The sequence below is a fragment of the Bubalus bubalis genome, chromosome 3 (genome assembly GCF_019923935.1).
Source record: "Bubalus bubalis isolate 160015118507 breed Murrah chromosome 3, NDDB_SH_1, whole genome shotgun sequence".
NCBI lineage: Eukaryota > Metazoa > Chordata > Mammalia > Artiodactyla > Bovidae > Bubalus > Bubalus bubalis.
In genome coordinates, this window is record NC_059159.1 from 23,062,860 (window position 1) to 23,077,964 (window position 15,105).

The 15,105-nt window shown below is 57.1% G+C and overlaps 1 protein-coding gene across 2 annotated transcripts; it reads right to left on the minus strand.

Moving 5' to 3' along the window:
- Nucleotides 1-209: 209 nt before the first annotated feature.
- PPP1R1B (protein phosphatase 1 regulatory inhibitor subunit 1B) lies at nucleotides 210-8,836 on the minus strand. Of its 2 annotated transcripts, none has more exons than XM_006068555.4 (7): nucleotides 8,332-8,836; nucleotides 6,639-6,699; nucleotides 6,343-6,365; nucleotides 5,846-5,924; nucleotides 2,526-2,726; nucleotides 1,093-1,212; nucleotides 210-1,004 (listed from the first exon to the last, which is right to left on the minus strand). In XM_006068555.4, the coding sequence occupies exons 1-7, from the start codon at nucleotides 8,410-8,412 to the stop codon at nucleotides 955-957; spliced, it is 615 nt and encodes a 204-aa protein (XP_006068617.1). In that variant the 5' UTR covers nucleotides 8,413-8,836; the 3' UTR covers nucleotides 210-954. The 2 variants fall into 2 exon arrangements, with proteins under 2 accessions (XP_006068617.1, XP_006068618.1); XM_006068556.4 differs by having other exon boundaries at nucleotides 5,846-5,921; nucleotides 8,332-8,834.
- Between the last annotated feature and the right edge of the window lie 6,269 nt (nucleotides 8,837-15,105).

The following is a 15,105-nucleotide window of genomic DNA, read 5'->3' on the forward strand; positions in this document are numbered from 1 at the left end:
TCCTCTCCCCCACCCACTTTCAGCCATCCTTAGCGGGATCTAGAACTCCTAAGGTCTTTCCCAAAAGGGTTTGGAGCTTGTCTGCAGTCAAGGCTCCAAGTTAGAGGACTGGACACTAGGGTCGAGGACCTGACTCTTGGATGACCACCACACAGGGAAACGTGTTACCTCCTCCCTCTCCTTTCCCCTGAAAGAGAAGTCTCAGCACAGTTATTTACAAAGATTTATTACAGGTTCAGGCCGGGAGTCAGGGAAGAGGGGAAGGGGACAGAGCATCTGGAGGACAAGGAGAGCTTGGCTCCCCCACCATGTGCCCCCCTAAGGACTTACTATACTAGGCGGCATTCCTGGCATCAAAGCACACAAAAAATGCAGCAAAGCAGTCTCTGCCAGTCCATCTTCCAGGCACCCAGGCTGGGGAGCAGGTGATAAGGGGAAGATTTACCAAAAGCTGAGGTCGTGGAAAAGATGCCTGAATTCTGGGCCCTGGTAGAAGGCAGTGAAGGGGTGATGACTTGGAATTGCCCAGGGGATGGAGAAAGATCTATGGGCACTTACAAGTTCTCAGTATCCCTTTTCCCCAGATCTTAGGGTCCTGCCCTGTGGTTTCCTACACCCAGGGGAGAGGGTCTAGGGAGTAGAATTGTGAAGGATAAATCTTTGTCCCCCATTTACTGGATTTCCCAATGCAAGCTCTCCCATCCCACCTCCTGCTGGGTGTATGGGGGAATGACTGGCAGGGGTAGGCATCAGGCAGCAAGTGCCCAGGGACTCTGGGCATCAGCCGAAGTTGGGCAGACAAGCAAACACAGACCAGCCTTAGTCTTCTAAAAGTCAGAAGCCGCAGCCCTAGCAAGTGAGGAGCAGGGTACAAAATAGGGTGTGAATAGAATGGGTTTCTGGAGAAATCAATGCCTCCTTCCACTTCCTTCCAGGAGATGCAGGGCTGGGTGCCTATGTGCCAGGCTCAGGGTGGGCAGGGCGCTGTGGCTCCTCCCCGGGTTCTGCAAAGCAAGCAGAGGGACTTAGGGCCTGGCCATGCCCACCAAGATCCCAGCCCTGCCTCCTCAGCCCCCCACTCCCAAGTCTCACCATTCAATGCTGGGTCTTCCACTTGGTCCTCAGAGCTTCCGTCTCTCTGGGGCCCATCCAGAGGAGGCGGGCGCTCCCAGGGACCCTCCAGACCTTGGCCATAAGTTGTCTTCTGCCCAGCTGGGGACAGGAAAGAAGGGATAAAAACACGAGCTCTGAGTATCCAGCTGGCTGTCCTAGAACATAGCCAAGTCCAGCCGCTGGCTGAGACCAAGCTTTCTGAGGGTGTCACAGTGGAGTGGAGTGAGCACTGGACTAAGACAGTGCCTCCAGCGACTAACCACATGTCTTAGATAAGTCATTGTTACCTCTCTGAAGGGGCTGGTAGGAGGGAAGTTCTGTAGACTGCCTTAAATAAGATAATAGTTAACACCCAGTGCCAGCACCTAGGAGCCACTCCAGGCTTGGTGGCAACTGATATTTGTTCCTTGGTCATCTTGCCATTTGACCCACTGCCTTGCCGCTCTCCTGAGACAGCAGTATCCTCTCACCTCTTCACCTGTTCTGGGGGTGTCAGTGGGAATCAATTCAGCTCTTCCAGCTGAAGCTTTTGCTCCCACATCTGATGCCCCCTCTGCCAATACAGAGCAGAGGCCTACGCTATTTTGAGGCGGGGTGCAAAGAATGGACACTGTAAGCAGGGATGGTTGGTTATTTTTCATCCCCATAAATAATGGGACCAAAACATTTAAATGTACATTCAGAGGGTGAGAAGTGGCCAGGAAAAAATAGCCCTGGGAGGGGCTGAGATCTTCCTGCCTAGGAATTCTTTGGGTCTTGGGACCCGGCTGTGTAGATTTTGGGATCTGGGGTCTCTAGCTCTGAGGCCTTCTGTGTCGGTCTTAGGCCCCTCACTGGCCTCTCTCTTCCCAGGCAGTTGGGGTTGGAGGTGCAGACAAGTGAGTTGGTTCTTGAATCCTAGATTCTCCGTCCAGACACTAGAGGGCACCCTCTCACCTCCAGCCTAGGAAACTAGAAAAGAGGGAGAGAACCACAGGTTCCTGGAGAGAAGGTATCAACCAGTCCTGTGTCTCCCAGCAGAGACCACATCCTGTATCCAGAAATGCAGGCAATGGGGGCCCTGGACACTCTTAGTCTTCTATCCTTCATCTCTTTACACCTCCCAACGGCCATGGATGGGAAGTCCTTTCTTGGGTCTAGCCTCAAACCTCATGTAGCCTTGCCTTAATTTTTAGGGAAGAGAGGAATTACTAGGGAAAACCTGATAGGGAGAGCAACGGAGTCAAGGATGGGAACAGCCCAGGTGTCAGGTAAGGCTGAGTGTGAGGCATCCTGTGGGGTGAGAGAGTGAGAAGGCCCTTTACATGTGGGAGAAATTGTAAAGTGGGAGGGGGTGTCCCAGGACACTCAAGGAGGACCCCACCCAAGCCCATGATTGGTGAAACTCAGGCTTCACAGCCCCTTCCACTTACCAGACCCCCTGCTGCCCTTCAGGACTTCCGCCTGGCTGTCCTCCTCCTCCTCCTCTTCATCCTCCTCCTCTTCCTCCTCCTCTTCCTCTCTTGGGTAGCCCAGTTCCCGCAGCTCCCCCAGCTCATCCTCCTCCTCCGAAGCCTGGTTCTCACCCAGGTTGCTGATGGACTGCAGGTGAGACTCAGCAATGCGCTGGACGGCTAGCACAGGGGGACCAGGAAGGCACGGGTCAGCCAGGCCCGAGAAGCAGCCCACGGCACAGGAGAGGCACATGGCCCAACCCTCAGCCTCCTTCCTGGGGGCCTGGGGCAGAGCTCACCCCTGCAGGGGTCTAGTTCAAACAATACAGGCTGCTGGTCAGCCTGCTGGGGGCCAGACCAGGGCAGAAGCAGCAGGGGGTAGACTCTTGATCATGTTTGGCTCTTAAGCTGTCCAACGATGCTGGGCCCCAGAGGCCGGCCCCAGGCATCTCCCCACGCCATAGGGTGCCAAGCTGGACAAGACCAGGCTGGTACAGCAACAGCTTAACATTCCTTGGCTGGGGGAGCTTGTCTACCAGCTACAGCCCTTGGAGAATGTACTGGACTGGTGGGCCGGCCCCAGGGCATTTGTCCCTTTCAGTTTCTAGGGGAGTGCCCAGCCTGCTCACCGCTCACCCGGATCCTGCCTGCCACCCCATACTGGGCTTGGTCCCCACTCCCTGGCACTGCTCCATCACAGATGCTACTCCACACACCCCTGCCCCAGGCTCTAAGAGACAGGAACCGCTGTGAGACTGAGGACACAACAGTCTGCAGCCAGTGACGTCCTTGCCTGGGGATGCAGCCTGCTCAGACACGGCCCCCACAATCTTGACCCACATCCCCAAGCTTCAGCTCCCTGTGCAGTGACCTAGAAAGCGGCAACCACCACCCACCCCCCCAACACCACCAAGGCCTGCTGGGATAGGACCTAGGAAGGGAACAGTGTGGGTAGCTGGAGAGAAGTTTCCAAAAGATGGAAAGGACGAGGGGGTTCAGAGAAAAAGGCCAGGGCTGGAGGACTCTGGGGGAAAGGGAGGAGCGAAGGGGACCCTGGGAGGCGTGGCCAGGGCAGAGGCAGCAGGGGGCCGGGAGCTGGTGGGATTTTAGAGCATTCGGGTTACTCGAGGCCCAGAGACCAGATGCTCGCGGACTAGGGGCTGGGGTTGCTACAGCTGCTTCCTAATCCGCAGGCAGCCCCTCCCCTCAGAAAGCCCAAGGGGGTAGATCCAGGCTGGAAACCTCCTGTACAGGGTGCAGGGCCTGGTGCTCCTGCCAACTCGGGGACAGGCACAGAGGGTGTATTGTGCCTGCCTGCTGCCCCGTCTGGCCCCAAGCTCCACCCGGTGCTTCCTGCTAACTCTGGGCAAACTACCCAGGCAATAAAAGCACAATAAATTGCCCTGCCCTGTCCTTGGGGACTCAGCAAAGCTTCACCTTGAGCCAAGTGCAAGAGCTCGGCCTTGGAGAGCCCTCTTCAAGCCAAGACTCGGTGTCCGCCCTTCCTTGCGGACTCTAGGCTTCTCCCCCAACCAATCCCCCAACCCTGCCAGGGGCTTTCCTTTGCCCAGAAAGGGGCGAAACCCACAACATACAGTGCCCTAGAAGTTCAGAAGGGTCCTCTGAGGGTTGGGGAAAGGAGGAAGGAGGAGAGGAGGTGGCAGCTCAAGCAGCCGGGGGAGGAGAGTTCAGTTCTTCAGTTCGTGAGCTGCAGCGACAACAATAGGTTCGTGCAGGCCTGTGCAGGGCCCCGTGAGAGCCTCCGCGTGCCTCGCCTGCCTCGTGCCTCTCAGGGCTCTCCCCCCCCCCCCCACCGACTGCCTCCTTCTCGCTCTGTCTCCAGCTCTGGGACCCTGAACTCCCCCCAACTCAAGTCTCCCTTTTGGAAGCTCCAAGGTCCCCAGCACAGCACCTCTCCTGGCCCCCTCCCAGGGCCCTGCCTCTCCCTACTCCGACCCTCCCAGGTCGCGGCCCAAAGGGGCCAGGGGCGTGGAGGTGCACATTTCTGGCCAAGGCAGGCTGCCTGGGAAGCACCCTGGTCTGTTCTCTTCACTCCCCCCACCCCTTGCTCACAACCAAGAGTCCAAGCGTGGTTCTTCCCTCTCATGTCCACTTGCCCCCTACTCAGCCCAGGGTGCGGAGGAGAGAGACTTCTCATGTTCTCTCCTCAGAAGACGGCACCTCCTCCCTCACGCCTGCTTCAGGGGCTGGCCTCCCCCACATCCCTACAGGTCGGAAGGCCTTCCAAAAGCGACACCCAGCGCCTGCTTGGCGTCTCCTCATCCCCTCTCCTCTCCTCTCCTCAGTCCCTCTGCTCCCAACGGAGGCAGGCGGGCTGACAGCTGCACCTGCTGGCCTCGGCCGGTGGTTGGGACTCACTAAACCCAGGGACGGAGCTCTCAACACATCCTTCAGGCCTCCGTCTCTCCCTCCACGGGAGGAGGGGGCTGGCCAGGCCAGAAGAGCTGGAGCTGAGCTGGGGGTAGGAAGGCGTCCTAAGGCTTAGTGAGGAAGGGACCCTCCCCACACCCCCACCTGGCCCACCTGTTCCACCAGGTGTCTCTGCCTCAGCTCCCCCGATGGAAGCCAAGTCTCCAGGCAGCCCTGAAGACCCCCTGTGATCTCACACCTGCTCCTCCCTCTTCCTGGAATACCCCTCTGCCTGGCTCGCCTGTTGAATTCCTATCCATCCTTCAAATCCCGTCTCCTCTGTAGCTGTCCCAGATGCTTTGAGGTGAAGGCCCCCAGGAGAGCTGAGACTAGATCTTACCCTTATTCCACCCCTACCCGGGGGGCCTGGCATACACTGGGCACTCCATAAGACAGTGCTATAGGAATGACCTGCCTTTGGGGATTGAAAGGAAAAGCAGGAACAGAAGCAGCATCAGTGTGCAGACCTGTGCGAAAGGCCTGGCAACGGGAGGGGAGTGCAAGGGGTGCGACCCAAAGAAGGTGCCCTGGGAGTGGGGAGGCAGTGGAGGTGGTTCAGCGCATGCTTGGAGAGGCGGCAGAGGGCTGAGTCTCTTTATGTCGAGGCCTACTTGTTACGTACCTCTTTTCTTTCAACCCCGAAACCTGATTTTCAGACCCACACCACCCTTTTCAGCCTCGGGGTGCCTTGTTTTTCCAAGGCCACATTAAGAAAGAATTGGTCTCTAAGTGGGGGTTGGGATGGGTGCACAAGACAATCCCTCCCCATCAACGAAAGCTCAATGCTCCCCCCACCCCACCCCGCACACCCAGTGTCAGCCCAGTTCCAGGGGTCAAGGGGACAGGCAGACCACGGGTTGGGAGAGTACCTTTCAGCGAGGGGGGTGTGTAGGCACAGGGATTGGATCTCTTCGACTTGAGGTGGTGCCCCTCTCCTGAGGCTCTCTGCTGGGGAAGTGCCAGGTTAAATGGACTCACAGAGACCTTCCTGTAACCCTCCCTCCACTCCATTCCCCCGACCCTGCAAGCCACCCAGGGCAGCTGCGTTGGCTAGTCCAGCCTCAGCTTTAGGTCCGGAGTTGCTCCCACCAGGCTGAGGCCACCTGGTGGCTTTGGGAGGGGCACCATAGCCACGGCCTGGCTCAGGGCAGGGACCCTGGATTCTGGAGGCCCAGCCTGAGTCTGAGCAGAGCAAAGACAAGGGTAGAGGAGGATCTGTATCCTGGCACCAGGCATTCTCACCAAGGTGCCAATTGATATGCTAATGTACTCCTGGGTGGCACCCTGAGCTAGCTGGGAAGTAATCCCCTCCATCCCATCACCAAGGGCCTGGCGTCCCTCCTTCCAGCTGCCCCTGGAAACTCACCTGGTGGGGTGAGGCCTCCTCCTCTGGGGAGGCCACCGGTGACCAAGCCAGGAAAAAGAAGAGAGAAAGAATCCGAATTATTGGTACTTTCCCCCAAAATTCAGTCAGTCTCTGGGCCCTTTCCTTCCCGGTGTTGGGAGGCGCCTGGTCAATAAATGAGCCCAGTGGAGTTGGGCTCCTGGACCTTAACCCCCCATTCTCCATTCAGTCTCCTACTCAAGGGACTTTGGCAGGGGCCCCCAGAAGGCATCACAGTTAGGGTGGGGCCAGGACTAGGGGGCAGGGAAGGGGCCCACCTGGTGAGGAGTGCTCTGAGAGCCGGAACAGCATGGCAGGGGTTGGTCTCCTGCGCCGGATCTGAGGAGACAGAGACGGGGAGGAGGCAGGGCAGGACAGACCCTTGCAGCCCCATCCCCCCCCCCCCCCCCCCAGGCAGCAGGGAACAAACTGTGCTTTGGAGTCCCCAGGGAACCTTTGAATCAAAGACTGTCAGAGCTGAAAGGGACTCCAGAGCTCACCGAACCCCCTCATTTTACCGAGGTGAAAACCCAAGGCTCAGAGACTTTCAGCAAAGAGCTCAAAGCCACACAGCATGCCAAGGCAGAGAAGGGCAAGAAAAGTCCACCACTGGCTGCCAGCCAATGCCCATCTCTCTCCATGGCTACTCCAGAACCACCACCTCCCTTCATATCTTCCCCTGCCATGGCCCTCCCTCTGCCCTTTATGAAGACATCAGACCTCAGGACCCGACGCTGAGTGTGGAAGGTGGCATTCACGTGGCCCTGCCCACCTAAGGTCAGCTCAAGGGCTCCAAAGAAACCAGACCCAGCTGCAGAAGGAGGCTGAGCCTGAACAGCAGGCACCTCCAACCTCACCCTGAGGCTCAGGTGTGCGCCTGAGCCCCGGACCACCCAGGACCTGGGTCTGGGCCCCTTTGGCAGTATCACTCAGGCTGTGGAACTCTTCACCCAGTCCTCATAAAACCTCCAAAGTCGCCCTCCTTGGAACATGAGCCAAGCTGAACAGTGAGGGGTGGGGGTGGGGGCCACTGAGTACTCCCAGTAACTCTCCCACCCTTCCCCCTAGCTTGGCAATCAGATCAACTGTCAGTTAATTAGGTCCTCTTTGAGCTCCAGGGAAATGCACAAAGAGAACCAGGTGAATTAAGCTGAAACTGCCACCTCCCCCTGCCAATCTCCCAACACTGCCCTCCAGATCAAAAGCTGCTTGGGCTGGGGATCAAACCGGTCCCCCAGGCCACCCCCCCCTCAACAATGCCGTCTCTCTGCAAAATGACTTGGCCCCCCTCTCACTGCTCTGTTGGGTACCAGCTGCTTCTTAACAACAGCAACAAGTGAATGGCTAAGTGGAGGGGGGAGGCGCCTGCACAAAACTCATGTCTCTTTCGCCATCCCGCCCCACATCTCAACCCCACCTTTGGAGGCCTCCGGTACCCAGTGCCCAGGAAGGCTGTCCAGAGGACTCAGATGTCTGTGTGAGGACTTCTGGCTTCTGGGATGACTGGTCATCATTTCCCTCTCCACCCGCCCATGTTGTGGCTTTATCTAGCGGTTAGGACAAAGCTCGGGTGACCCCAGCCCAGGTATGCAGGGTGGGACTAGAGAGATGGCCAGAGCGTGCGGCAGGCGGGCGCAGGCCCGCTCAGTGTAACGGGTCAGGGGACCATGTTGTCACACCAGCGGTCCCCGGGGGACCCCAGAGAAGGAGGACACTGCAGGGTCCAGAGGACAGTCCTCCCACTCTGGGGCCGCCCGGGATTCTCCCGCCCCGGGATCAGGTGAGAGGCCCCGGGAAAAAGTTACAGGAGTCTCCGGCGAACTTCACGCGCTGCCCCGCGCCCCCGCTGCGTCCGAGGCGGGCCGGGCGCCAGCGTCTCCCAGGCCGGCTCCGATCCCGGAGCGCAGAGGAGTCGGGGAGTGGGGGTTAGGGTAGGGGGGCGCTGCCAGGGGTGGGGCGCAGCCCCCTTACCATCTCCACCTGGCGGGGGTCGAGCTGGCTGGGGGGCGCGGGCACGGAGAACTGGATCTTCTTGCGGTCTTTGGGGTCCATGGCGGGCGGGGCGCGCGTCGTGGGGTCTCGGGCTGCGATCCCGGCTCCGCTCCCCCGCGCTGCTCCGGGCGCCGCGGCGGCAGCGGGTTGAGTGTGGCAGAGAGGAGCTGGAGGGCTGTTCACGCACAGATAAAAATACCGCGCCGGCGAGGGGAGGGCGCGCGGGGGTGGGGGGCGGCCGCCGGCTTGCGGCTCTGGGGCTCCTGGGTGCCGCGGTCCCCTGGCGCCCGCACCTCGGGCTCGCGGGGCTGGTCTCTGCCCCTCCTTCCCTCGCTCTCTCTGTATCTCTCCAACCTTCCTCTATCTCCCTTGCTCCCTCTCCGCGAGTCTCCCTCTGTCTCTGTTTCGCTCCGTCTCTCCGGGTCTCGCCCTCCGGCCCCAGCCTTAGGGTCCCCAGCCCGTCCCCTCGGCCTGGGACTGGCGCCCGGGCGCTTGGTGGGAGGGCTCAGGAGACAGTGGCCAATGAGCGCCGAGGAGCGTGTTCTCCCGGGCCGGGAGGAGGAGGGGGGGGCAGTGTGAGCCAGGGCCGCGGGAGCGGCCTGGGGGCCCCCTGCCGACTCCCCAGAACTTGAAGCTGCATTATTGATGGAGTCCAGCAGGGAGGATAATGGGGGGAGGCCGAGGGGAGAGGGGCCGCGGGGACCTGGGACTCTGACTTTAACCTCTTCATGGCCTAGGTGCTTGGAGTTTCACGGGGAGGCTGTGAGGTCGTGGAGAGAATAGCACCAGCGTGTCACGCTGTGAATGGGGGTGTCCTAGAAAGCGAGTGAGCGTGAAGGAGCGGGGTGTGCGTGGGAGGACACATGTCAGTCATCATGGCAGGGAGTGTGTGAAAGTGAGTGCCAGGGGCCCTGTGGTGCCTAAAGCTGGGGAGTGTGTGTGTGTGTGTTGGGGGGGGGGGGTCCGTGTGGTGAGAGAGTCTATGTGAGTAAGTGTGTCAGAGTGTCAAGGATGCAGGTGTGAGTGGCAGGGTGTGGGAAGACCGTGTGTGCACGGGGGAGGGGGCAGGGTGGGGGAGGATGTCAGAGGCTGTCAAGGTGATGGGCAGGCTGTGCCAGCTCACAGGGGGGTGGGAGAACCCTCTGCATAGGTCCAGCCTGAAGAGTAGAGGAGGATAAGGTTGTGATCCTGGGAGGGCTCTCTTGGGGGCGGGGGAATGTGTCCATGCTGTGAGGTACCCTGGATCCACGTGTCTCCTGCCTGTTCTCCCCAGATATGATGTGGGGGAGACAGAGCCAGCTCAGGGGGATAGAGTTGGGGGAGTTGGGGTGTACACGTGCCATCACGTGTGAGTTTGGTGCAGGAATAGAGCAAGGGGGAGAGGTGTGTGTGTGCTCATTTCGGAGGTGTGAGCCTCTCTCTCTGCAGAGGTGTTTGCATGTGTCTCTGAAGGGGGGAAAGGGGAGGAGATGGCCCTGTGGTTTGCCGGGTCCCTGTTTATTTATCATGTGGTGCTGGGTGCCTTTGCAGGAACTGGTGTTTCCCTCTTCGGGCCTGGGGGCGAGGGTCTGAATGCCACTCTGAGCAGGTGTGTGTGTCTTCCTGGGGCTCTGTTTGCCTTGGCTCTCTCCTCTCCTGGTCACGGTCAGGCCTGGAACAATCAGGAGGCCCCCTCCCCCAGCCAGCAACTTTTCCACTCCCAGGCCAAGCATGCTGGGCCCTTGGCAGAGCGAGAAGGAAGCAAAAGGCCAGTGGAGTCTTGTGAAAGTGGGGTCAGGGGCACAGCGCAGTGCCCCAGAGTCAGCGCCTACTCTGGGGATGAGGAGAGGGAACAGGAGCACAGAGCTTTGCCCATGGGTGCTGGAAGGCCTGGCCGCTGGGCGGCACTGCTCCCCCACCCTCAGGCCTGGCTCAAGTCCCGCTGTGTTTGTTGACTTTTATGCTTGTGGGGAAACAGCCAGATGCCAGGTCCCTGGGCCTGGGGTGTGGGCCTCTCTGGTAGCCCCTGGTTTGGCCCAGACCCCTCTGTCAGATGGGTTGTGATGGGAGGTGGCAAACACCAATTTGGCAGTGCCCTGGGAGGCAAATGAGGAGGTCACAAGGGTCAGAAGGGGCACAGGAAAGGCACAGCCCAGGCAGTAAGCTGTGTGGCCACTGGGCCAAGAGGAGGCTGAGAGGTCTGTGGCTTCCAGTGCTAGGCAGGTAGGAAGGTCCTGCATGGGGTGAAGGGGACAGAAGACAGCTGGACAGATAATGAGGGGACAAGGAGAGACAGTCATCACTCCCAGGGAAACCTCAGGACCCACTGGAGCTGAGAGGGCCTTTGGGACCACAGTTGATGAAGCTCCTTTGGCCACGGAGGGCCTGTTCACAGAGGTTCTGCGGAAAGGATTGGAGTTCTGGGTGGCCCTGAATCAGGAAAATTCCCTAGACCCGGGCTGGGGCAGCTGGAAGGGAGACTCTCCTCTCCTGGGTAACCCTGGAAGAGGGGGTCTTCGGGCATAGAGAGAAGGGTCTTTGCTGTTTCTTCCAACTTTTACCCTGGCACCTGCAGCTCTGGCTGCTAAACCCTGGGGTCAAGCGGGATGGGGGAACTTGGCTCACAGGGGTATAGGCACAAGGAACAGACAGGAAGGAGAAGGAAGGATGGCAGAGGCAGGAGGTGAGAGAGAGAGAGGAGGGGGAGGTAGGAAATGTGGAAAAGAAAGAGCGAGAAAACACATGTGAGAGATGGAGAGACAAAGGGAGAGAGAGGAAGCCTCACAACAGAGAGAGGCAGGAGACAGAGATGGAGAGAGAGTAAAAATAGCTCCGCATTAAGATAATTGCAGCTCACAGCTCTGCCCTCCGTTAGGAATTAAATGAGGTTTTATTACTTTGATTTTTCTCTCCTGGATCCTACGCGACTTCTCAAGAACTTGGGGAAAAGTTTTTCAGGTGGGCGGCCAGGTGGCTGGGGCTGCGTGGGTGACAGAGGAGGAAGGGACAGGGACTTCTGGAGGCTGGGGGAAGTGTGGGCAGGGGCAAGGAGTGGGGAGGGTGTGGCGAGGATGGGGGAGTCCAGCTGGGGCTGGGAGAGGTGGCCAGGGTCAGGCATATCCTAGAGCAGCTGAGAAGCTAGGGGCCAGGGTGACCTCCATTCTCTCTTAGAATTAATCATATGCAAATGAGATGTAAAAATAATGTGCCACTCCTTGGTTATTATTCTTGAGTTAGAAGCACTGGCGGTTGGGTCCAAGGAACAAATTCAAGACCTTGCTTGACTTAACTCCAATTAACCAATGGGTCTTTCTGCTTGGACTAACCAAAAAAGTTTGTCATAGGGTGTCTGTTAATGTACAGAGCAGGTCTGATCACACATTTTGAGCACACCATTTCTCTCACATCATTGCCTGCTGCCTGCCACAGCGCCCGGCATACAGGAGGTACTATATTCACCTTCTCTGGAAGCGTGAAGCCTTTGCTCTCTTTGGGGGAGGTAGGGAGAGTGGCCAATCGTGAATATTCCCTCCCTTCTCCCAGGCAAGATACAGTCTCATGGACAGAACATAAACTGTGGAATTGGACAGACCTGGATACTGTGTGATTTTAGACAATAAATGTCTTAGCCTCACTGTGCCTGTTTCCTCCTGCCCCCAAACCCACCTCACATGGTACCTGTGACGATTCAAAAAGATAAAATTAATAAAGTCCCCAGCCCAATGCAGGGCTCCTGGTCAGTAAAGGTTCCAGCTTCTCTAGAGGGTTTCTCTGGTGGCTCAGATGGTAGAGAGTCTGCCTGCAACGCAGGAGACCCGGGTTCAATCTCTGGGTCGGGAAGATCCCCTGCAGAAGGGAGATCTTCTTGCTTGGAGAATCCTCATGGACAGAGGAGCCTGGCCGGGTACAATCCGTGGGGTCGCAAAGAGTCGGACACGACTGAGCGACTAACACTTTCTCAAGAGCGCTATGGATGCAGTTCCGGAAATGGCCAGCAGGTGGCAGAGTTGACCAGGGTTTGGGCTGCCGAGCTGCTGGCATTGCGGATCGGTGGCTGGGCATCACACTCCTGACCTTGGCACCACGGAGTTGAGTTTAGCTGGCTGGGTTGACATGTGCAGCTGGAAAGGAGGTCCCCCGAAGTCCTGGGAAGCAATCTTAGAGAAGCCAGGGAGCATTAGCAGGGCACACTGCTGGTGGTGAGGAGGGGGGCAATGGGGAGGGGAAAGAGGATGTTGGGGACTCCAAGACCCGCCTCTGAGAAAACCCCTGGACACCGAGAGGAGAGAGCAAGGGCACTCGCAGTAGGGACACTGGTAACACCTAGACAGGTGGCAATCATCTGAGCATTCCCTGACACACATTCATTCATTCATCCATCATCCAACCCTTGGCCCATTCAATAAATTCACATTGAGTGCTTTTTTAAAAAACTCTATTGAATTACAGTTTATATACTATAAAATGTATCAGTAAATGTAAATTAAAATATACATTTCTATGAGTTTTTGAAAATGTTATTCAACACATGACCACTACCAACACAGATATAGAATATTTTCATCACTCTCAAATGTTCTCTTTTGCCCTATCCAAGTCAATCTCCCCTCCCCCCTCACTGGGTGTATCTTAATTGTTAGCACACTATTTTGAGACATGTCCTACCCACTATCTGTCTTTGCATCATCACCTTCCTGCTATAATGCCCAGAACACAGTAGCACTAAATGCTGTAGAGGCAATGGCTTGAGGAATGAATCAATAGATAAATATATAAGTCATAGAAATTGGCAACGCATGGCATATAGAGAGCATTACTCTGTAGTGGCCACTGGGCTAGACCTTTTATATGCATTAGCTCATTTAATCCTCAGTAGATTCACTCCATTTTACAGATGAGGGAAATGAGGCTCAGAACTTCTGCCCACAGCCTGGGTTCAAAGGCAGACCATCTGACTCCAGAATTCCCACTCTTAACTGCTGTCTTTAATACATTCAGGATGGGCGAGTAGAACTCTTGCATGCACTGAACTGGGCTTCTCTCTTGCTCAACATTGGTCCCAGTTTTTCTCTCTCTCAGCCCTGGTTGGACAGATCTGGGTGGGAAGCAAAAATCAATGTGTGGAGGCTGCCCTCTGGTGGCAGATATGAGTACAGCGGTATCTATGCCCTCTGGCGCCCCCAGGTGGGATGCTGATGAGAAGAATGAGCAAGCCGACAGCCCACAGCGGGGGCAGCCTCGGCCCGGGCACCTGGAGACCCCCTGCTCTGGCCACTGCCTGGTGCCCCCCCAGGTGCCAGCTGAGGCTGCCCCCAAAGAACGCCAGCTGCCGGAGCCTGCCGCCTCCCACCCCCTCCACCAGCCTCACACACACTCCAATCCCGGTCCAGTCGGCTGCTTCCATTCCCTGAAGAAGAGGCCCTAAAGTTAAAACAGCTGTTAATTTATAAACCAATTTTTCCGTGACTGCTTAATAAATCGCCAGCAGCTGCTCTGCCCCCCCTCCTGCCCAGGCACCCGGCCCCGAGGGCTGCATGGAGAAGCTCAGAGCCGCCAGCCTGCCCCTCCTGCCTCCTTCCCCCAACTCCCTAACTTGCCCCCAATCTCCCAGGAACTGGGCATGTGTGGGGAAAACCCCGATGAAACCCCAGCTTCTCTGGGCTTCAGTGGAAGGGAGAGGGGAGGAGGATTTTTCTGCAGCCCAAAGGCCATTCCAACACCCTCTAACCCCCAGCCCACGACTGCCTGTTCTAGATGGTAGGTGTCCAAAGTTTCTTAGTTCTTGGGGAGATGCAGGTCCCTATTCCCTAGAGAAGTTCCCTGAGCACCTGGGAGGTGAAGGGACCCTGGACTCATCCCTGAGTGCACTGGAATCTCAGTTCCCAAATCAGGGTGGTCTCCCTGACAGATGCTAACAGACTCACTGACCCTGCTGTTCTCTCAAGGGGGGAAATGGGGGGGGGGGCAAGGAATGCTGGGAGAGCTCCCTGTTCTGGGGAGATGCCCACACACACTCAGTCCCAGGATAATGAGGGGAGGGATCTGGGCCTTTAGAATTTACACTTTGCCCAATTTCCACTAGCAAATAAAAGGCACCATGAAAATCCACACGGGGTGGGGTGGGGGATCCTGTGAATGGCAGACAGGAGACATGTTATTTTTATCTGCAAGTTCCAGGTGAAATGCCTGCTGCTACTGTATTCTGCTACTGACTCTGCCAGGCAAAAGGGTCAATCCAGCCATCCCTGTAGATACAAGGAGCTCAGGTGGAAATGGGGAATTGTGTAGTAAAGCACATCAGATTGGGAGTTCAAATCCCTGTCTCCCACTTACTAGCTGTGTGACTTTGGGCAGAGAGCTTCTCCTTCCTTCCTCGGTGTCTCCATTTATAAAATAGGGATAATAATTACACAACTGTTGTGAAAATTAGAGGCATACAAAGTTCCTGGCACATAGTAGGTGCTTACAGTCATGTAACAGTGTTAACTTTCTCATCCTTCTGCTGAGATGAGAGCAGAGACTGGATCTCCCAGCTGCCCACAAATAGCAAATCTTGGGGGTGGGGGTGCTCAGGGGATTTCCAGGGGTGGGGGCAGATAGGCAGTCTGGGGACAAAATTAAGAAAACTAACCAGGATTTCTGAGTTCTATGGTTCTGACTGCACTCTCTCATTCTGGGCCCTTCTGTTCCCTCACATTCTTCTATCCCCACCTCCTCCTGACTCAGGTAGCCATGGCCTTTCCCCAGTCTGCTTCTTGGGAAAGAAGCAAGAGC